This window comes from Phocoena phocoena, chromosome 17 (genome assembly GCF_963924675.1).
Source record: "Phocoena phocoena chromosome 17, mPhoPho1.1, whole genome shotgun sequence".
NCBI lineage: Eukaryota > Metazoa > Chordata > Mammalia > Artiodactyla > Phocoenidae > Phocoena > Phocoena phocoena.
Genome location: NC_089235.1, coordinates 30,045,756 through 30,068,330, shown reverse-complemented (window position 1 = coordinate 30,068,330; position 22,575 = coordinate 30,045,756). Strand labels below are relative to the sequence as shown.

Sequence of the window (22,575 nt, the reverse complement as noted above, 5' to 3'; positions counted from 1 at the left end):
CAAGGGTCTGCTGGAACTTTATCTGGGGACCAAAGTGTTGGTGGACGCCATTTTTATTCTCCTCTACCTAGCTGGCCTGGCACTGGCATGCTCCATTTCTGACATTCACCATCTATATTGCTAGCACCCCTTGCCCCACCTTGGCATTCCCCTCCTGACCTGCCCTACCCAACCAGCCTGCCCTAGTCAGCACCTTTCCAATGCAGCTCCCACCTTGCCACATTTTGTTGGTGGCCCAGAACCAGACTAGCACCCCTCAAATTAGCTACTCCCTCTCCACACTCAGCCAGTGGCCTCTGCCAGGATAGGTGCCCCTCCTAGAGTGGCTTCCAACTTACCACACCCAGTTAGTATCCTTGGATCAGACAGGCACCTCTCCAAAGTGGCTCCAAACCCAGGGGCAACCCTACCCACCAGTGCACCCACAACAATCATGGCACCACCAAAATAAAGGCCACATACAGGCTACATGGGGGACACATCTGGAACACCAGGATCTACTAACGAGGAGGGATTGCTTTTCTAGGCCCCAACTTTCTACATAAGGCCACTCCTTCAAGACCCTGAGACACAGATCTACCTAACACATAAACACAGAGAGGTAGGATAAATGAGAAAACAGAGAAATATGGTCAAAACAAAAGAACAAGACAAAACCTCAGAAAAAGGATGACATGAAATTGAGATAATTAATCTATCTAATAAAGAGTTAAAAGTTATGGTCATAAAGAAGCTCAGCAAAATCAGGAGAAAACTGAATTAACCCAGTGAGAATTTCAACAATGTAATAGAAAATATAAAAAAGAACCACTTAAAGGTGAAGGATACTATAACTAGAATGAAATAAAAATACACTAAATTAACAGCAGATGAGCTGATTCAGAAGGGTAGATCAGTGAACTGGAAGACAGAGTAGTGAAAATCCCCTAATCAGAACAGCAAATTAATTAATTAATTAATTTAAAATGAATTTTAAAAAGACAGGGTAGTTTAAGAAATCTCTGGGACAACTTCAAGCATACTAACATCTACATTATATGGGTCCCAGCAGGAGAAGAGGGACAGAAAGGGACAGAAAACTTATATGAAGAAATAATGGCTGAAAACTTTCCTAACCTGAAGAAAGAAACAGATGTCCAGGTACAGGAAGCAGAGTCCCAAATAAGATGAACCAAAGAGACACACTCCAAGACACATTATAATGAAAATGTCAAAAGTTAAACACACAATCTTAAAGGCAATAAGAAGAAAACAACTAGTAATGTATAAGGAAATTTTCTGCAGGAACATTACAGGCCATAAAGAACTGGAACAATATATTTAAAGTACTGAAAGGAAAAAACTTACAAGAATATGCTAACTTCAAGGTTATTATTCAGATTTGGAGAGATAAAGAGTTTCCCAGAGAGGCAAAAGCTAAAGGTGTTCATCACCACTAACCTGCCTGTAGAAGAAAGGTTAAAGGAACTTCTTTCAGCAAAAAAAGAAAACACCATAACTACCAATAAGAAAATACATGAAACAAACAATCTCACTGGTAAACACAAAAATATAGTGCAGATAGTGGATCAATGACTTACAAAGTTAGTATGAATGTTAAAAAACAAAGGTAGTAAAATCAACTATGTCTATAATAATTAGTTAAGGGATACACAAAATAAAAAGATATAAGATATGCTATCAAAACTCAGAAACCTATAAGAGATACACAAAAAATAAAGAGAAAAGAATCCAAGTGTAACACTAAAGATAGTCATAAAATCACAATGGGAGAAAACAAGAGAAGAAGAAAGAAACAGAGAGGAATTATAAAAACAAGAAAACAACAAAATGGCAATAAGTACATATGTATCATTACTTTAAATGAACTAAATGCTCTAATAAAAATACATAGGGCTTCCCTGGTGGCGCAGTAGTTGAGAGTCCGCCTGCCAATGCAGGGGACATGGGTTCATGCCCCGGTCCGGGAAGATCCCACATGCCACGGAGCGGCTGCGTCCGTGAGCCATGGCCGCTGAGCCTGCGCGTCCAGAGCCTGTGCTCCGCAGCGGGAGAGGCCACAAGAGTGAGAGGCCTGTGTACTGCCAAAAAAAAAAAAAAACACATAGTGTTGCTGAATGAACACAAAAAGAAGACCCATCTATATAATGCCTGCAGGAGACACACTTCAGATCTGAAGATACACAAAGTCTGAAAGTGAGGGAAAGGAAGAGGTATTATACGCAAATGGAAACAAAAAGAAAGCTGGGGTAGCAATACTTATGTCAGACAAAACAGACATAAAAATAAGATTCTAAAAGAGATTTTTAAAAGGATATTGAATAATGATACAGGGATCAATCCAACAAGAGGATATAATACTTTAAAATACTTATGCACCCAAAATAGCAGACCTAAATATATAAAAGAATATTAACAGACATAGAAAGAGAAATTGACAATAAAACAAATAGTAAGGGACTCTAATACACCACTTACAGCAAAGGATAAATCATTCAGACAGAAAATCAATAAGGAAACACTGGCCTTGAATGATATATTAGACCAGTAAACTTAATAGATATATAGAGAACATTCCATCCAAAACAGCAAAGTACACATTGTTTTCAAGTGTATATGGAACATTCTCCAGGATACAACACATGTTAGACCACAAAACAAATCTCAATAATTTGAAGAAGATTTAAATCATGTGAAACATCACTTCTAACCACAACAGTATGAGACTAGAAATCAACTACAATTATTTTTAAAACTGAAAAAAAAAAAAAACAGATGGAGTCTAAACAACATGCTACACAACAACCAATGGGTCACTAAAAATATCAAAGTGGCAATAAAAAAAAATACCTGGGGACAAATGAAAATGGAAACATAACATTACAAAATCAATGTGAGACAGCAAAAGCAGTTCTAAGAGGGAAGTTTATAGTAATACAGACCTACCACAAAAAGCAAGAAAAATATCAAAAAACATTATATTCTTATACCTAAAGGAACTACAAAAAGAAAAAGAAGAAACAAAGCTCAAAGTTAGAAGGAAGGAAATAAAAAAGATCAGAGAAGAAATAAATGAAACAGAGACAAAAAAAAACAATAAAAATGATCAATGAAACTAAGAGCTGCTTCTTTGAAAAGATAAACAAAATTGATAAACCTTTAGCCAGACTCATCAAGAGATAGAGAGATTCCAAATAAATAAAATCAGAAATGAAAGAAAAGTTGCTTCTGACACCACAGAAATACAAACAATCATAAGAAATTACCAAAATGGACAATCTGGATGAAATGGATAAATTCCTAGAAATGTACAATCTTCCAAGACTGAATCAGGAAGAAATAGATAATATGAACAGACCAATTATCAGTAAAGAAAGTGAATCAGTGCTAAAAAAAAAAAAAAACTCTCAACAAACAAAAGTCCAGAACAAGACAGCTGTGCACATGAATTTTACCAATCATTTAAAGAAAAGTTAACACTTAACCTTCTCAAACTATTCCAAAAAATTGAAGAAGAAGGAACGCTTCCAAACTCTTTCAACAAGGTCAGCATCATCCTGATACCAAAACCAGATAAAAACATCATACAAAGAAAGAAAATTACAGTCTAATATACTTGATGAACATAGATGCAAAAATCCTCAATGAAATATGAGCAAACCAAAGTCAACAATACATTAAAAGGATCATACACTATGATCAAGTGGGATTTATTCCAGGGACTCAAGGAGGGTTCAGAAAGGCTATCATCAAAAAGACAAAATATAACAGGTGTTGGTGAGAATGTGGAGAAAAGGAAACCCTTGTTCATTGTTGGTAGGAGTATAAACTGGTACAGCCACTATGGAAAACAGTATGGAAATTTCTCAAAAAATTAGAAATAGAACTACCATATGATCCAGCAACTCCACTTCTGAGTATTTACCCAAAGAAAATAAAAACACTAATTGGAAAAGATATATGCACCTCAATGTGTATTGCAGCACTATTTACAGTAGCCAAGATATGGAAGCGACCTAAGTGTCTATTGATAGATGAATAGATAAAGAAGATGTAATATACATGTATATCACATATATACAGTGGAATATTGCTCAGCGATAAGAAATAATGAAATCTTGCCATTTGGGACAAACTGGGTAAGCCTAGAGGGTTTTATGCTAACTGGATTAAGTCAGATAGAGAAAGGCAAATACCTTAGGATTTCACTTACAAAACTAACTAAACTAAACTAAAACAGACTCATAGATACAGTGAACAAATGGATGGTTGCCAGAGAGAAGAGGAGTAAGGGGATAGGCGAAATAATTGAAGGGGATTAAGAGGTACAAACTTTCTGTTATAAAATAAATAAGTCATGGGGATGTAATACACAGAATAAGGAATATATTGTATTAAAAATATACAATAGGGCTTCCCTGGTGGCGCAGTGGTTGAGAGTCTGCCTGCCGATGCAGGGGACGCAGGTTTGTGCCCCAGTCCGGGAAGATCTCACATGCCGCGGAGCGGCTGGGCTCGTGAGCCATGGCCACTGAGCCTGCGCATCTGGAGCCTGTGCTCCGCAACAGGAGAGGCCACAACAGTGAGAGGCCTGCGTACCGCAAAAAAAATAAATAAATAAAAATATAAAAATATACAATAATATTGTATTAATTTTAAATGGTGACATCTGGTAACTAGACTTATCATGGTGATCATCTCATAATATATGTAAATGTTGAATCACTATGTTGTACACCTGAAACTAATATAATATTGTATGTCAATTACACTTTAATTTTTAAAAAGCTGATCAAAACTACACACAAGCCACCAGAGTTCAGACTTCTGTTCAACAGTCCTGTACCCCAGTGTGCAGAATCATAACCTAACTCCACTTATTTGATGATCAGCACCCTGAATTCTCCTCCCTAGTCTGCCTAGTCTGATTTATTTCTGTGCTATTTTCAGTTTCTCTGAGGCTCTCTTGTGATTTTGCTTCATTGACTCAGACAGTCTTGGTTTCTCTCTTTCTATAAATTACCTTTCTTCACACTTAAATTATTGAATTGCTCCAAAGGGAAGCCCTTCCTGCCAGGAGCTCTCCACTGGCATCCTTATGGAGGAAACCAATCTCTGCATCATGAGCTTCTGTTCCATCCTCAGGCCACAGCAACATGTACTGCTGCTAAAACAATTACAAATATGCCTCAAGGTAATTGACATTTTTGAGGGGGGAGTTGAAATTGTTCTACACTATCTTTGTCACACCTGCCTCTTGCTATCCACGGTCTCATTCCCAATTTACTCATAGCAGAAGAAGTCAGAACCCAAAACATTCATCTTCCATTGTTTAGTAATGATTGGGATTACTGTGCCTTAGGGAAAGGAAACCAAGCCTTGTCCTTTCTCTAGATTTTGTCCTCTCTGATGCAGTAAAACTAACTGGGTGCAGATTTCTACTTAGGGAATATTTTCACTTAAGATTAGTAGGTGGATGAGTAGATCCACAGTCTGCCCTGAAGAAATAGCATATCTCTCTTCAGCATGTGGCTTCAAAATTTAGGTTCAGGGAAAAGTTGGAGAATGTACTTTAGTCTCAAGGCCTAAACTGAATTTCTCAACATAGCTTTTATCGGAGCTCTATATTCTCCACCAGGAAAAAATCCCAACTCCTTCATCTGCTTCCTCTTTTTAAACTATTTTACCTTTTAAATTATATTCCTAGCATCATTACCTTTTAAATTATATTCCTACCTTTTAAATTATATTCCTAGCATTTTACCTTTTAAATTATATTCCTAGCATTCATATTCAATATGAATATTGAATTTACTGCTTTATAAGCAAGTCAGAGCTATGCTTGGAAGGTTAAGTCTTCCTGAGCAAAGCAAAGAGCTGGTCTTACATAAGGTTTGACACCATGGAGTTAAAGAAAAATTCATTTTCCCTTAGAAATTGCTAAGTCTTCTAATATTTTCTAGAAATTTCTAGTATCCAGTAGTGTCAATGAGAAATCTCATGCCAATCTAATGCTTCTTTATTTATAGGTAATTTTTTCCACCTCTGGAAGCTTTTAGTATTTTTCTCTTTAATCTTAATGTTCTGAGATTTAAACAGTTTGCTAGGTTTGGGTTTTCTCTTACTTATCTCACTCACATTTGGTGACCTTTTTAAATCTAAAGACTTGTGCATTTCTTCAGCTCTATAAAAAAGGTTTCTCTATAGTTTTAATTAATTTATCTCCTTCTTTTTCTCTATTCTCTCCTTTGGGAACTTATCTAGCTTTTGTTAGAACTTCTAGATCTATCTTTCATGTCTTACTAACCTTTTTTACCATCAATCCTCTTACCACGTCTTGCATGCTTTTATATTTCCTGTCCTTCTGTGTTATATTCTGGGAGAATCCTTCAGCTTACTAATTCTCTCTTAAGTTTTGTCCATTCTGTAATTTAGCTAATCTCATAACTTTTTTTGTTTTTATTGTTGTTGTTATTTTATTTTTGATTTTTGGATGGTTAAAATTTTTATCTACAAGTCTCTAGTTGATTGTCTTTCACAATTAACATTCTAAGTAACATAAAATAGATTCCCTCTCTTATCACCATGAACATATAAATCTTTTATAAAAATTATTGTCTGTTTTGTTCATTTCCTCAGGTATTAGTTTTTGTTTTCTTTAATGCTTCTCATAGTGCTGATTTTGCACAATTGTTTGACAATCTTTGGCTTGTGTGATCATCATTGTATTGAAATTCTCCATAACTTCAGTAGATCAGCTGTATACAAAGAGAGATAATAGATGTGGTCTACCTTAGGGATGGAAGTATTTTATAATCACCATTGTTTACTATCAGCACATAGTGACAATAAAAAGACTGACTTTTAGTTATGTATATTTTTTTTAATTCTCTGCAGACATTGCCCCCCTTAACTGCTGTCACCTGGGGAAGATCAGTCCCACTAAACCCTCTCTCACTCTACCTCCTCAATTCATTGCACCACGTGATAAGCCATTGCTATGGATTCTGTTCCATTTACTGTCTTCTTTCTACAGTGATTGTGGGGGAAAGCATTGCTAAGAAAAAAAATAGATAAGCAACAAGGATTACAGTAAAACACTATGAAATATACCCAATATCTTGTAATAACCTATAATGGAATATCTGAAATTACATCAACCAAAAACCTGAATCACTATGCTGTACACCTGAAGCTAACACAATTTTGTAAATAAACTATACTTTAATTTAAAAATTGCTAAGGGTATAACACTAACTCATTGTCTGGGCATATAGTCCCCTATTCCCTCTGAGTTTTGCCAAACACCTGGGATACAGCTCTGCTTCTCCAGTCCAAAGCCCATATTACTGCCCCACCCTAGAAACAATTGCTTCTGCTTTCATCCACTCGATGCAGACTTGATGAGAAAGAAGTCAACCTACTTCACTTACTGTGAACATTGTTCCTCATATAATCACCCTAATGGTAGACTGTGGCTCTTGAACCACCCTCTTCAAGGGTAGAGTACTTCCAGAACCCTTCTCACTTTGCAAGAAACATCTGTGAGTGTTTTAGGTAGTGGTTTTCTTCATTAATAATAACAACAGTGGCCTGTTCTAAGAGCTTCACAATTTGTGAGAATTTTTGAGAATTAAATGAGTTAATGAGTACATGAAGCCATGTACCTTCTGTCACTAAGAAACTTCTCACATTTCCTATTTTCCAGCTAGCAATTTCCTGTTTTCCATCACTGTAGGTTTTCTTAATTATCTTTTCTGTCATTTATAGAGATTTATGGCATTCAGCCTATTTTCTTGATCTAATTTTTTATCTGCTTCTTAAAATAGCTTTACCCTTTTTTTTTTCTAGACATGTAAGCATTCTGTAATAGTCTGCTCAGGCTGTCATAACAAAATACCACAGACTGGGCAGCTTAAACAACAGAAATTTATTTTCTTACAGTTCTGGAAGCTAGAAGTCCAGATCAAAAGACTGTCGTAGTTTGTTAAGACTTCTTTTCTTGGCTTGTAGACAGCTACCTTCTTATTATGTCCTCACTTGGCCTTTCTTCTGTAAATGTACAGAGAGAGAGAGAGAGAGATCTCTGGTGTCTCTTCCTCTTCTTATAAGGACACCAATCCTGTTGGATTAGGATCTCACCCTTATGACCCTATTTAACTTTAATAACCTTCCTAAAGGTCCCATCTTCAAATAGTCACATTGGGGGTTATGATATCAACATATGAATTTGGGGGGGACAATATTCAGTCCATAGCACATTCTAACAGATCAATTCTTAAAGAAAAGAGCAATTTACTCAGAGGAAGCTAATAAGTAAGAACAAATGTAAGGGCACATGTAAAATGAAAGAGAGGGCTATTAACTAAAGAATCTTCAAAGTGAATACAGAGTATGGTATCTTTCCTGATGAAAACTAGTGTGCAAAAATATCTGTAGCATAAATGAATGTGACATTCAAAATGCATCTCAACTTCCCCAAGACACCAATTTTCAGGAACATTTGTGAACATATTCTTTGACTCATTCAGTCTGGTATTGTACAAAATAAATTATATAGTTGTTGCTTACTTTACTCTCAAATCTGAAATTCTTTAGGGAATTTAAGATGTTTATTAAAATGAAATGTATTAGTATTAAGACTATTTCATGTTGATATTGATATGCTATAAAAGAAACCCAAATTCTCTTTCCAATTGGGTAGAGATTTGGAAAGGGTTACTCTTCTTATGTTGTTGATGTGTTTGTATGTGTATATGTGTGCATATACGTGTACATATGGGACTTACGGATATAAATTTAAAATCTATGTGGCAATATTTTTGTAACTTTTTGGTGACTTTAGTCTTAAGTAGTCAATTAACTCTTAACAAACTTAGGCACCACCACACTTATTATGGACCATTAGAATGTGATTCATAACAATAAAAATAAGTGTTATGTACACAACCTCCAGCACTTACAGATTAACAGAAGAAGAGATCTAGAGAGTAGACTGCTGGAAGAGGTTTGCAAACAAGATTTGTAGCCATAAATGTATCATAGGCTGTTCTACACAGATCAAGAATAATTTAGGTTAGGAACTTGTGGATCGTAATATCCATATGTACATTATCATATGTACAAATTAATGTTTACAAACTATACCATATGTAGAAATGAAATGTGACAAACAACTCAAAGTTTTCACAGTATTTAGAGGTAAATGTGAGAAGACAGCAAAGTGAGAATTGGTTAAGTTATATATTAATGACCCAAGTTTTTGCTTAAAATTTGTAGGTTTTATGATAGAGCACAAGATACGTTGATAAAAATCAGAATTTTGTGCAAATTTCAAGTATTTTTGTTCAGAAATTTAATCCTACAAAAATTTTCACTTATTCAAATCAGATTTCTTTTCTTCAAATGTAACTTTTGAGGACATCTCTCTGAATTTATCATTAATTAATACAAATACAAGACTGAAAAAACTGACCTGCTCCTCTCCCCATCCCAAACTTCCCAAATTAGAAAATAATATTCTTTTTTATTGAAATATAGTTGATGTACAACATTATGTTATTTTTAAGTATACTACATGGAGATTTGACATTTTCATAAATTATGAAATGATCACCACCATAAGTCTGGTAGCCATCTGTCCCCTGATAAAGTTATTAAATATTATTGACCATATTTATTATGATGTATATTACATCATGTGTCTTATTTATATTATAACTGGAAGTCTGTACCTCTTAATCCTTTTCATCAGTTTTACCTACCTCTACCTTTTCCCTTCTGGCAACCACCCATTTGTTCTATGTATCTATAGCCTGTTATACTTTTGTTTTATTTATTTGTTTTTAGAATTCACATATAATTGGGATCATACATTATTTGTCTTCTTCTAGCTGATTTATCTCACTTAGGGTAATGCTCTAGATCCATCCATGTTGTAAAAAATGCCAATATTTTATTATTTTTAAGGCTGAATAATATTATATTTTGTATATATATGCCACATCTTCTTTATCCATTTGTCTACCAATGGACACTTAGGTTGCTTCAATATCTTGGCTACTGTAAATAGTGCTACAATATACAGTGTTGTGCATATACCTTTTCCAATTAGTGTTTTATTTTCTTTGGGCAAGTACCCAGAAGTGGATTCTCTTGATCATATGGTAGTTCTATTTTTAACTTTTTGAGAAACCTCTTACTGTTTTCCATAGTGGCTGCATCAATTTACACTTTCACGAACAGTGCATGAGGTTTCCCTTTTCTCCACATCCTCACATACTCCTGTAATTTTTTAATAGCCATTGTGATGGATGTGAGGTGATATCTCATTGTGGATTTGATTTGGAGTTCCCTGATGATTACTAACGTTGAGCAACTTTTCATGTGTCTTTTGGTTATCTGTATGTCTTCTTTAGAAAAATGTCTATTCAGATCCTACGCCCATTTCTTAATCAGGTTTTTTTGTTTTTATGATGTTGAGCTGTATGACCTCATTGTATAGTTTGGATATTAATCCCTTATTGCATATATTGTTTGCAAATATATTCTCCCCATCAGTAAGCTGAATTTTTATTTTGTTGCTAGTTTCCTTTCCTGTGCAAAAGCTTTATAGTTCAATGTAATCGCAGCTGTTTATTTTTGCTTTTGTTCTCCCTGCCTGAGAAGACAGATCCAAAAAATATTGCTAAAACCAATGTCAAAGGGCATGCTGCTTACGTTTTCTTCCAGGAGTTTTGTGGTTTCAGGTCTTACATTTAATTCTTTAATACATTATGAGTTTATTTTTGTATATGGTGTGGGGAAGTAGTGCAGTTTGATTCTTTTGCATGTAGCTGTTCAGTTTTCCCGACACCATTTATGGAAGAGTTTTTCATTGCATAGTCTTGTTTCCGTTGTCATATTTAATTGACCATATACGTGTGGGTTTATTTCTGGGGTCTTTATTTCGTTCCATTGTTCTATGTGTGTGTTTTTGGTCAGTACCATAATGTTTTTATTACACTAGCTTTGTTACAAAGTTTGAGATCAGAAAGCATGATAAATTCATCATTTCTCTTTTTCAGGATTGCTTTGGCTGTTAGAGATCTTTTGTGTTTCCATACAAATTTTAGAATGATTTCTTCTAGTTCTGTGAAAAATGACATTGATATTTTGAGTACCAGATTTTTGCCTCCTTGGTAGGATTTTTTTCATGGGTATTTTTTTTTTTCTTTTGGATGCAGTAGTGACTGGGATTGTTTTCTTAATTCTCTTTCTGATAGTTCATTATTAGTGTTTAGAAATGCAACAGATTTTTGTATATTAATTATGTATCCTACAACTTTACTGAATTCATTCATTAGTTCTAATAGTTTTTTGCTCGTGTCAAAGATTTTCTATATATATTACCATGTCATTTTCAAATGGTGACAGTTTTACTTCTTCCTTTCAAATTTGAAAGCTTTTAATTTATTTCTTGTCTGATTGCTGTGACTAAGACTTCCAATACTATGTTGAATAAAAGTGGCAAGAGTATACTTATCGTGTTCCTGAACTTAGAGGAAAGGCTTTCAGCTTTTCACCATTAAGTAAGATGTTGGCTGTGGATTTGTCATACATGGCCTTTTTCATGTTGAGGTATGTTCCTTCTTTACCCACTTTGTTGAGAGTTTTTATCATAAATATCTTGTCCTGGACAAGATGGGATCATTGGGATTTTTTAGTACAGACTCACTTTCATTATTGATAATTGGTCTGTTCATATTTATCTATTTCTTCTTAATTCACTCTTGGAAGATCATACATTTCTAGGAATTTATCCATTTCTTCCAGATTTTTCATTTTATTGGTGTATAACTGTTCATGTTATGATCCTTTGTATTTCTGCAGTATCAAAGGAAACTTCTTTCATTTCTGATTTTATTTATTTATTTTATTTTATTTTATTTATTCTGATTTTATTTATTTATTTCTCTATTTCTTGATGAGTCTGGCTAAAGGTTTGTCAATTTTGTTTATTTTTTCAAAGAACCAGCTCTTAGTTTCATTGATCTTTTCTATTTATTTTATTTATTTATTTATTTATTTATTTATTTATTTATTTATTTATTTATTTATTTTTGGTCTCTCATTTATTTCTGCTCGGAACTTTATTATTCCCTTCATTCTAACTTTGAGCTTTGGTTGTTCTTGTTTTTTCTAGTTCTTTAGATTTAAGGATAGAGTGTTATTTGAGATTTTTCTTGCTTTCTGAGGTAGGTCTGTATCTCTATAAACTTCCCTCTTAGAACTGCTTTTGCTGCCTCCCATTAATTTTGGAATGTTGTGTTTTCATTTACATTTGTCTTCAGGTATTTTTTTATTTTCTCTTGGATATTTTTATTGACCCATTGGTTGTTTAGTAGCATATCGTTTCGACTACAAGTGTTTGTGTGTTTTGCATTTTTAAAAATTGTAGTTGATTTCTAGTCTTATACTGTTGTGGTCACCAGAGAATATGCTCTAAGCGTGCCCCATGTGGGCTGTGAGTCCCCGTCTGTTGTGGTAGGTCTGACTTCTGTGGGCACGCTGTTAAGCAAGGCTTTCCCCAGCCCACTTGACTGCAAGGCCTTGCTTCATGCAGTGACTGTGGCCCAGTGGTAGGTGGGGCGGGTCCCCACATGCCTGGCTGCTACGCCTGGGGTCATGGGGCCACAGACTAGTACCAGCCTGCCAGTGGTCACAGCCGTTCGTGGATAAGAGGCAGTGGGTCTGGTGCCAGTCCACTGGTAGGCAGGTAAGCCCCCAGTGCTAATATGCTAGAGGGAGGATTCCTAAATGACACTTTCCAGAACCAGTGTCCACACAGTGCAACAAGCTCCCAAAACTGGCTGCAGCCAGCATTTCTATCCCCAGGGGGAGGCCCAGTTGCCTCCTGCCTCTCCAGGAGGCTTTTCAAGATGAGCAAGGGGATCTGACCCACGTTCCTCTTAAACTATTGCCTCTGTGCTAAGACACGTAGAGAGTGAGATTTTACATGCACCTGTTTAGAACAGAGTCATTGTTTCCTGTAGTCTTCTGGCTCTCCCAAACATAAGCCCCACTGGTTTTCAAAGTTGGACACTACAGGGGTTTATCTCCCCAATGCAGGACCACCAGTCTGAAGAGCCCAACTTGGGGTTCAGATCCCTCACTCCTTGGGGAGGACCTCTGTGACTGTGATATTCCTCCCATTTGTGGGTCCTGACTATACCATTTCTCCACCCCTCCTACCCATCTTGTTGTGGTCCCATCTTTATATCTTTAATTGTAAAATTATTTCTGCTAGTCTTCAGGTCTTTCTCATACATAGTTGCTCTGTTAGATAGTTGCTCATAGATAGTTGTAATTTGGATGTACCTGTGGGAGGAGGTGAATTCAGGGTCTCCCTACTCCTCCATTTTGGTCACACCTTTCCTGGAGTATAATTTTCTTTACCTAATTCCTGTCTGTTATTCAAGAAAGAAATAGCAGGTTTTAATGACTTTGACCAACTGGAATTTTTTTAATGAGTTAAGTCATTGAAAATGAATTAATTCTTAATTAGGCATTAATTAAGAAGAATCTAGCAAAGTTTGCAAAAGCCAAAAATTATTCAAGAAGATCTTATTATAAGAAATAAATACTTCTTTTAAATGAATTTAGGAACTAATGAATAGAAATCTAAAATATTATTTAGAGAACAAAGGCAGGTTCTAAGTACTTCTTTTACAAAATACTTGTTAAGACAAATGAAGAGAAAAATGACAAAATTTGATGACATTACACTTTTCCCCAACCAATTTTCTTAAAAATGAGATCTTACTTGCTAAATTTAAAGTCTTCCCCTAGTCCCCATCTTACTCACTTTGTGTACTGACTTCTTTTGTCAAACTCTTACCTTCCCCAACTTCTGCGATATTTTTCTCTCTCAGCTTTACCTCTCTCACTGCTACTTCTCGGTTCCTTTACTTGTGCTACTCCTTAAATGTCAGCAAATTCCAAGGTTGTGGCCTCCCAATCTTATGTTGTTCTTTATAATTTCCACCATCTCCTCTAGATAGATGATTCCTAGTTCAACATCTCCAGTTCAGTCTCCCCTACTGATAGAGGAGACTCCCTTCTCAACTGCCTGATATATTGAATGTATTATTTATTCAAACCTCAAGTTTACCATATACTAATATATTTCTATTTATCTTACAACTTATGTCTCCATCTGAGTTGACTGTGTGGTATCACAATTATCCACTTTGCTAATTCTATTAGTTTCCTAGGGCTGCCATAACAACTTACCACAAACTGAGTAGCTTAATACAACAGAAATTTATTCTCACAATTCTGGAGTCTAGAAGCCTGAAATCGAGGTAATGGCAAGGTTGGCCCTTCTGGAAGTTCTGATGGAGAATCTGTTCCATGCCTTTCTCCTAGCTTCTGGTCATTGCCAGCAATCCTTGGTGTTTCTTGGATTGTAGAGGCATCACTCCGATCTCTGCCTCTGTGGACACATGGCACTCTCCTTGTGTGTTTCTTCTATGTTTTCACTTGACCTTCTCATAAGGAAGGACTCCAGTCATTAGATTAAAGGCCCGCTCTACTCCAGTATGACCTCATCTTAACTTAGTTACATCTGTAAAGACCTTATTTCCAACTACAGTCACATTCTGAGGTTCTGGATGGACATGAATTTCGTCAGAACACTATTCAATGTAGTACATTCACAAAACTTGACATTTCCTGCTGTTACATTAATCCACATATTTTAACTCAACTCTCTTCCCTCTTCAAGTCACACTTCTTCCTCACCACAACTAATTATCATCTTTCTTTTTTCAATTACTTTCTAAAACATAGCTAAAACTGTACCTCTTCTTAGAATTCTGTTATAGTTCCTCATTGGTCTCAACGGAACTTTCAAGCCAAATTATAGGTGATTGGAGATCGTATATTAAAAGGTTTGCACCTTTATTGTCCTGTACAAGGCAGCAGCTAACACATCTTTTCTCAGCCTCTTTCCTTCTTCTTGAATATCTTCCCTTTACATTATTAAAGTATCATTCCTCCTCCTCTGACCACCACCTTCTCATTTTGCCCCATCAAAATTTGTCATCCATTTGTGTTATACTAAAGCAACAATCTTAAACTAGAGAACACGTATCACAGGGTGTACATGAAAACTTTCCTGGAGGCCTAATAAACACCAATAGTTTTAAAAGAATCAAGTTCAAGATCTACATTTTACATATGTATTCTTTCTTAAAACTGATATTCCTGAGTACAGCTGCAGACCATGAGTTTTTATTTCCTACCTTTCTTTTCCCATAGGCTTTTCTCTCACTTTCCCAAAGGAAGTCCTACTTCTAACCCATCCCAATACTACTATAATACATTGCCCTGGAGTGCAAAAAATTTCTACAGTCCCAAACACAGGGACAATTGTTGATTATGTGATTTTTTTGCCTGTATCTGATTGAATTTAGGAAGTTAGGAATACTGTCATAATTCTCTTATTTGCTATCAAATGTTTTTAAAAATGCATTTTCTCTGATCTTTATCAGAAAAGAAATAAATTACATTTTAGCTATAACTAATTCTTTATTCTTCCATAAGTACATATACAAATTTTAAAAGTCTTGCCCATCTCAATCAGAGATGGTTACCAATAAAACTTTCATGCTTGTTTATCAAAATTTGTAAAATATACTTACTGTTTCCCAAATTCTTCATCAAGGAATTATGAGGAATAATTCTTTTAAAAATATACATTATGAACTAGAATTATCAAATATAGCTTAAATGAAGCATTGTTATATAAAGCATATACCTTTTGTTCCCTCTTATACTCCCATTCGATATTTTGCTTTATGAAATATATATTTCTTCATCTCCATTTTTTTCATTCACAAAATTACCTGAGGAGAAATACATTCATAACTTCTGTATGTATATAGGTGGGAAAGAAGATAGGCAAGGATTACTGTAGTAAAAAGCTGGAAAAAAAGAAAAGAAGGTGAAATAGATTGACATATTAATACTCAGCTAATATAGAAAGAAAAATACATAGGTGAGATATAGCTATGGATTAGAAATGCTGACATGCTTTCTCATACAATTTTTAACATGTTAACTGTGAGGTATGTTTGCACAGTACAAACTGGTGTTATTAATTGGCAATTATATGGTCAAATAAAACTTACAGATAATTCAGGAAAAGAAAAACTTTCTCCTTAAGTCTTAGGGCTTGAATTAGACATTTTGACAGTTTGAATACCTGACTTTACAGTAAATGATTCACCAATCCTCAACTTTACTTTTTATGGATACTTTTAGTGTATTGAGGTACATCAAATAAGGTCAAAAAAGGTTGGAAGTAGTGGGTTTATTTATTCAATAAGCATTTATTGAAAACCTACCTTGTCCTAGATCTTGTGGAATATAAAGAAAACATACAGCTCCTGATCTTGAAAATGTCAGTCTATGATAATGTCAAATATAAACATTGCTTTAAACACCCATACGCACTGGATCACCAAGATCTTGTCGCCAGAATTGTATTACTGAATTTTTCCTGGGTATCACAAGCAAGGTCCTATCACACAATGTCCTATAAACACAATGAACTGAACACACACACACACACATACACATACACATGACTCATTTTTTCCATATGCCCACTACATACAAACATCTCCTTCTGAATTCCAATTTATATTAATGTTTTCATATATCTAGTCTCTTGTAATAGTAATCTTTGTGAATTTAGTCACTTGTAATAAAAGCTTAGAAATTATTCTTGATTCTTTATTTGGATTTATCCAAAAGATCCAGAAAGTTCAGATTCTTTGATTTCTGCCTCTAAATAAGTTCTCTAGTCACTCTCTTTTTCCCTCGTCCACTCTAACCTAACCTATTAACTGTTTTCCTTGCCTCCGTGCATTTACATTGCTCTCTTCAACTCTCCCATTATTGTTACTTTTCCAAAACTTCTATCTGCTCGTACCCCTCATTTGCTTAATATTCGCTATTGGTTCCCTTTAGCCCATAGGTCAATGTTTAAACTCCTAAGCAGATCATACAGGAACCATCATAAGTTGACCCCACTCACCTTTCCAGACCTAACCACCATCTCTTCTGACACACCCCACCACCTGGTGCCCTCCACATACACACTGTCTTCCAGTCACACCAAAATACTTGCTGAACATGTCATATTTTTTTCACATCTTTGAACATATTGTTCTCAAGGCCTGGAAGGCCCTTATTTCATTTTTCTGTCAAAGACCTTCTAATCCTTCCAGACATAGGATGCTTTCTCTGTGAAGCCACTCCTTGATACCCCAGGCCAAGTTCAGTGTGAGCATAGCATTTTGTACATATTTTTATTACTTATTATTAGCTACTTATTTACATCCTTGCCTCCCCCATTAAACTATGAACATCCATAGAGCTAGTACCTGTTTAACTTATCTTTCTATTTCCAGTACAAAAAGTAGAAACTCAATAACTGTTTGATGAATGAATAAACTTCTAAGCAGACTAAGATTTTTAAGCAGAAATTTATTAAATTATATAAATGACAACACATCTTAATCAGAAAAAAAGGTTTTCTTGGTTTTGTAGACTGAATGTCCTCCTATTTCTGTATTGTGTACGATGTATCAGATTTTCTTCCACTGCAGCTCCATCTTCTCCATTCTTGAATGGTTTATAGAGGTCTTAGTGGGACACACTTGAAGAATCTTGATGCTGAAGCAGGACTTTAGACATTTGAAAGAGGTATAAGTTATACCATGATAATTATAAGGAGAGAGAGAAAGACACCAGTGGTTGGGGAATTTGTAAACAACTAGATTTATGATATATTTGTGGACCTGGTGGAAAATGGATATTAGTGGAGAGGGGCTCTTTAAATGGAATCCACAGGTTACCCATTTCCAATGTGAACCACATGGGTTCCAGTTTGGAAGTGAGATGGAAAGGGCAAATATGGATTTGAGGAGGTGAGAACGTATAGAACTTATGGGGGCCTGTGTAGACCCAGTGTCATACTCAGAAGGAAGGTAAAGAGTGGGTCAGAGCTTTGACGAAAAGCTGTGAGGAAACTTAGATCATTATGAAGTATACTAGTTTATACAGTAAGTCCCCTACCTATGAACTTTCAAGTTGCAAACTTTCAAAGACGTGAACATACCTTCACATGTCCAATCATTTAAGTTAGTTCATGTGTCTGGCATACATTGTCACATGCATGCATTCTCTACAAGTGGTTGTGATTTTGTGTATTTTAGAATACAGTATTATATAGAGTACAGTAGTACAGTATCTTTATTTCAAGCCCAGGATGTCTGGAAGCAAACGTAAAAACAGCAGTGATGTAGCTGTTACTGCTAAGAAGTACCAAGTAATAATGATGGAAACAAAAGTGAAAATAACTGAGAGAGGGGAGTGAAGCAAAAAGATGGTAGACATCGCTCATTTTTATAACATAAATCATTCAACCATCGGCATGATTCTAAAGAACAAGGACAAGGTCATGGAACATGTGAAGTCTGCTGTGCCGATGATGCTGACAATAATATTGAAGAATCGTGGAAAAGTGATGGAGGAGATGGAGAAACTTCTCCATCCTGTGGACGCAGGATCAGCATCAGCATTGAGTCCTGCTCGGCTTAATGCTGTTTCAAGGGAAAGCTAAAAGCCTTTATGAACCCTTGAAGAAGAAACACAGTGAAGTATCAGAGGGCACATCTTTTAATGCCAGCCATGGCTGGTTTCATCGATTCAAGACTAGAGCCAACATTCACAACATAAAAGTAAGTGTCAAAAAAAAAAAAAAGTAAGTGGCAAGGCAGTGAGTGCAGATACGGTAGCTGCCCAGGAATTTCCTGAAATGCTTCAAGAAATTATTGATGAAGGCACGTATTTGCCCAAGCAGATTTTTAATGTGAATGTGGCAGGACTGTGCTGGAAGGGGATACCAGACCGAAGTTACATCAATAAGGAGGAAAAGTTGATGCCACCCTATAAAGCAGCAAAGGATAGGCTAATTCTGTTGTTTGGTGGCAATACTTCTGGTGATATGAAGCTGAAGCTTCTCTTAGTTTATCATTCAGAGAACCCAGGAGTCCTTAAAAACAAAGCCAAGGGCTCTCTTCCTGTTGTGTGGAAGAGTAACCCCAAAGTCTGGGTTACAGAGGCCATTTTCCAGGATTAGTTTTTCCACCCTTTATCCCGGAGGTAGAGTAATATGGCTTGGAGAAGGATGTCCCATTCAACATTCTTTTGCTGCTGGACAATGCTCCAGGCCACCTCCCATTCATGGACAACTTTCATCCCAGTGTCAAAGTAGTGAATCTGCCACTGAATATTTCGTCGTTCATCCAACCCATGGACCAGGGAGTTATAGGGACTTTCAAGAAGTATTTATGTCACACTTTTCATCAGGCAGTAAAGGTGAGTGACAAATCAGGAACAACCTTGTGACAATTTTGGAAGGACAATAGCATCTACAAGGCCATAAAAAAAACCATTGACTTTGCTTGGCATGAGGTTACAGCCATCACCATGAATGGGGTTTGGAAGAACCTTTGCCCGCAGTTTGGTCGTGGTTTTTGTGGATTAGAGAAGGTGGATGAGGAATCCAAAGAGGTCTTCAGCAACTTAGTGACTCTCAGTGAGAAGCTGGAGCTAGATCTGCAAGAGGACAATTTCACTGAGCTCCTTGCTGTGCAACACAAGGAGCTTACTAACGAAGACCTGATGGAATTGGAGGCCCAGAGGAAGGACAAAGAGAGACAAGAGGAAGAAGTAACTGAAGAACGAAAGAGATTCACGATGCAGGGAATGGCAAGGGGATTTTCTTTATGTGAGGAGTCACTGTTAGCTTTTGAGGCACAGGACCCGAACACAGAACAGTACACAAAGGTTGCAGCAGCCATTCAGAACGCAATCCAGTGCTACCATGTCATTTATGATGAGAAAAAAAGAGCTACTACCCAGACATCACTGGATAATTTTTTCAAAAGGGTAGATAGAATTGAATCCAGCAAGGAACCAGAATATGTGCCATCAACGTCAGGTGTGAGTGAAATTTCAGCTTGCCCTCTGTCTCCTATTGCTGACGATCCTTCAGCTCTACCATCTCCCACCTCCTTTCCCTCCTCCAGTCAGTAACTCTTCTTGCCTGTTCACTCGATGCCAGCCCCTGTATGCCAGCTGTTGTACTGTACTACTGTAGTTTTCAAGGTACTATAGTGTAAGATTTAAAATGTTTTCTTTATTTTTTGTTTGTTTTTAATGTATTATTTGTGTGAAAAAAAAGTATTATAAACCTAATACAGGACAGTACTATATAGCCAATTGTGTTAGTTGAGTACCTAGGCTAACTTTGTTGGACTTATGAACAAATTGGACTTACGAACATGCTCTTGGAATGGAACTCGTTCGTATGTAGGTGACTTACTTTATGTTATGCTTTATATGCTTTCTTAGAAGGGAAGTTCATTAAAGCACACTAGATATATTAGTTTTCTACTGCTGAATAACAAATTATGGCAATTTTAGAGACCTAAAACAACACCCATTTACTAGCTCACAGTTCCATTGGTCAGAAGTCTGGGTGGGCTTGGTTGGGTTCCCTGCTTAAGGTCTTACACAGCTGATATCAAGCTGTCAGCCAGGCCTGGCTGGGTTCTTAGCTGGAGGCACCAAAGAAGAATCTCCTTCTAATCTCATTCAAATTATTGGCAAAATGCAGTTTTTTATGGTTGCAGGACTGAGGTCCTTGTTTCCTTGTTAACTAGCCAGGGATCACTCTCAGCTCCTAGAGGCCTCATGCAATTCTTATCAGGGGACCCTTTTCTCCTTCAAAGCCCAAAATGGAGAATTTCTCTCAAGTAAAGTTCTGCTTGTGCTTCAAATCTCTGACTTTTTCTTCTGTCACCATCTGGAGAAACTCTCTACTTTTTTTTTTTTTTTTTTTTTTTTGTTTGTTTGTTTTTTTGTTTTTGCGGTACGCGGGCCTCTCACTGCTGTGGCCTCTCCCGTTGCGGAGCACAGGCTCCGGACGCGCAGGCTCAGCGGCCATGGCCCACGGGCCCAGCCGCTCCGCGACATGTGGGATCTTCCCGAACCGGGGCACGAACCCGTGTCCCCTGCATCGGCAGGCAGACTCTCAACCACTGCGCCACCAGGGAAGCCCCGAAACTCTCTACTTTTAAAGGGCTCATTTGGTTACATCAGGCCCAGCTATATAATTTCCTTATCTTAAAATCAACTGAGCCACATAACACAACTAATTACAGGAGTAAAATCCACCATATTAATTTTCCCTGGGATCATGCAGGACATGTACACAAAGGAGCCATCTTACAACTCTGCCTATTTTGTCAACTATAGCTTTTTTTCTTCTCACTATACAGTCTAATGGCAGAACCACAGTCAAGAATACTCCTTTGATATTTCTGGATTCTAATTTTTCAATGGAAAATCTGTATTGCATGAACACTATTTCCATCAAATTTAATGCTTAAGTTGTTCTATCCAATTGCAGAAAGGAACTGTTCATAATCTTGGGTATATAAGGAAGGTAAAGAGACTTAATCCCTTCCCTGTATGTTTCACCTCATGGGTCCAACTCGGTCACCTTTTTTTCTTCTCATTTAGTCCAAAAAGCAAACCACTTGGAGCCCCTGTTATTAATGAGTATGCCGATGCCCAGCTACACAACCTAGTGAGGAGATTGCGTCAAAGAACAGATTTCTACAAGAGAAAGTTGGTGGAAGGTGATATGTCCTCACCTGAAGGCAGCCCCCAAACTGGTGAGCAGTGTGAACTCAAAGTACCAGGAAGAAGGAGGTTATGGGTGGACATGTATTTTGCAAATGTTTTAGTTTGGGGTTCCCCAAAAGCCAACCCCAAGACAATTATTTAGCTATAAATATTTTATATTGAGGGTGCTCCAGGAGGTAAGAGTAGGCAAGAGAGACAGAGAAGGGAGTTAAGACAATAAAGGTGTGTTAATGAAGCATTGCTGCTGTGGGCCACTGGGGCTTGAGCCAGCTGAAAATCTGTGTGGATGACTCATCAGAATTATCCTGAAGGAAGAGGAAGCTGGGGTATCAACCCATCAACTCCTGTCCTTCGTTGGCTGAGGGTTGCTGCTGGGGAATGTTGCTAATACTCCAGCATTTTAAGCAAGGCAGCTGGGAGAAATCCCCAAGGCAGAGAGATGCAGGAGCCTTCTGCACATGACCTCTGGCCCACAGAATATGCACAGGCCAACAACAATATCTGTTATAGAAAGTTTTATTGTAAATATTAATTAATAATACCCATAATAAACAAAGCACTTATAATAAGAATACAAGAATACTACCTGGGTACACAACACAGCAAAGGACATCAGTGAACTAGTCACATAAGGAGAGAGACAATTATCAGTCTATCTAATAATTACAGAAATGTGCTTATGAAAAATTAATAATTACAATAAAGTAGAGCACAAAAGTGATATATACATCATATATACATAGATACATGGTGTATATATAGTATATATACATATATATACCATGATTACATCTATATAAAATG

The 22,575-nt window shown here is 36.5% G+C and overlaps 1 protein-coding gene across 1 annotated transcript in view; it reads left to right on the top strand.

Moving 5' to 3' along the window:
• Positions 1–22,575, top strand: part of CNGB3 (cyclic nucleotide gated channel subunit beta 3) — a 143,808-nt gene that overhangs the window by 46,844 nt on the left and 74,389 nt on the right. The window contains exon 4 of the mRNA XM_065895239.1: positions 21,655–21,800. Coding sequence (XP_065751311.1) covers positions 21,655–21,800 — 146 coding nt within the window. The remainder of the gene's footprint in view (positions 1–21,654; positions 21,801–22,575) is intronic.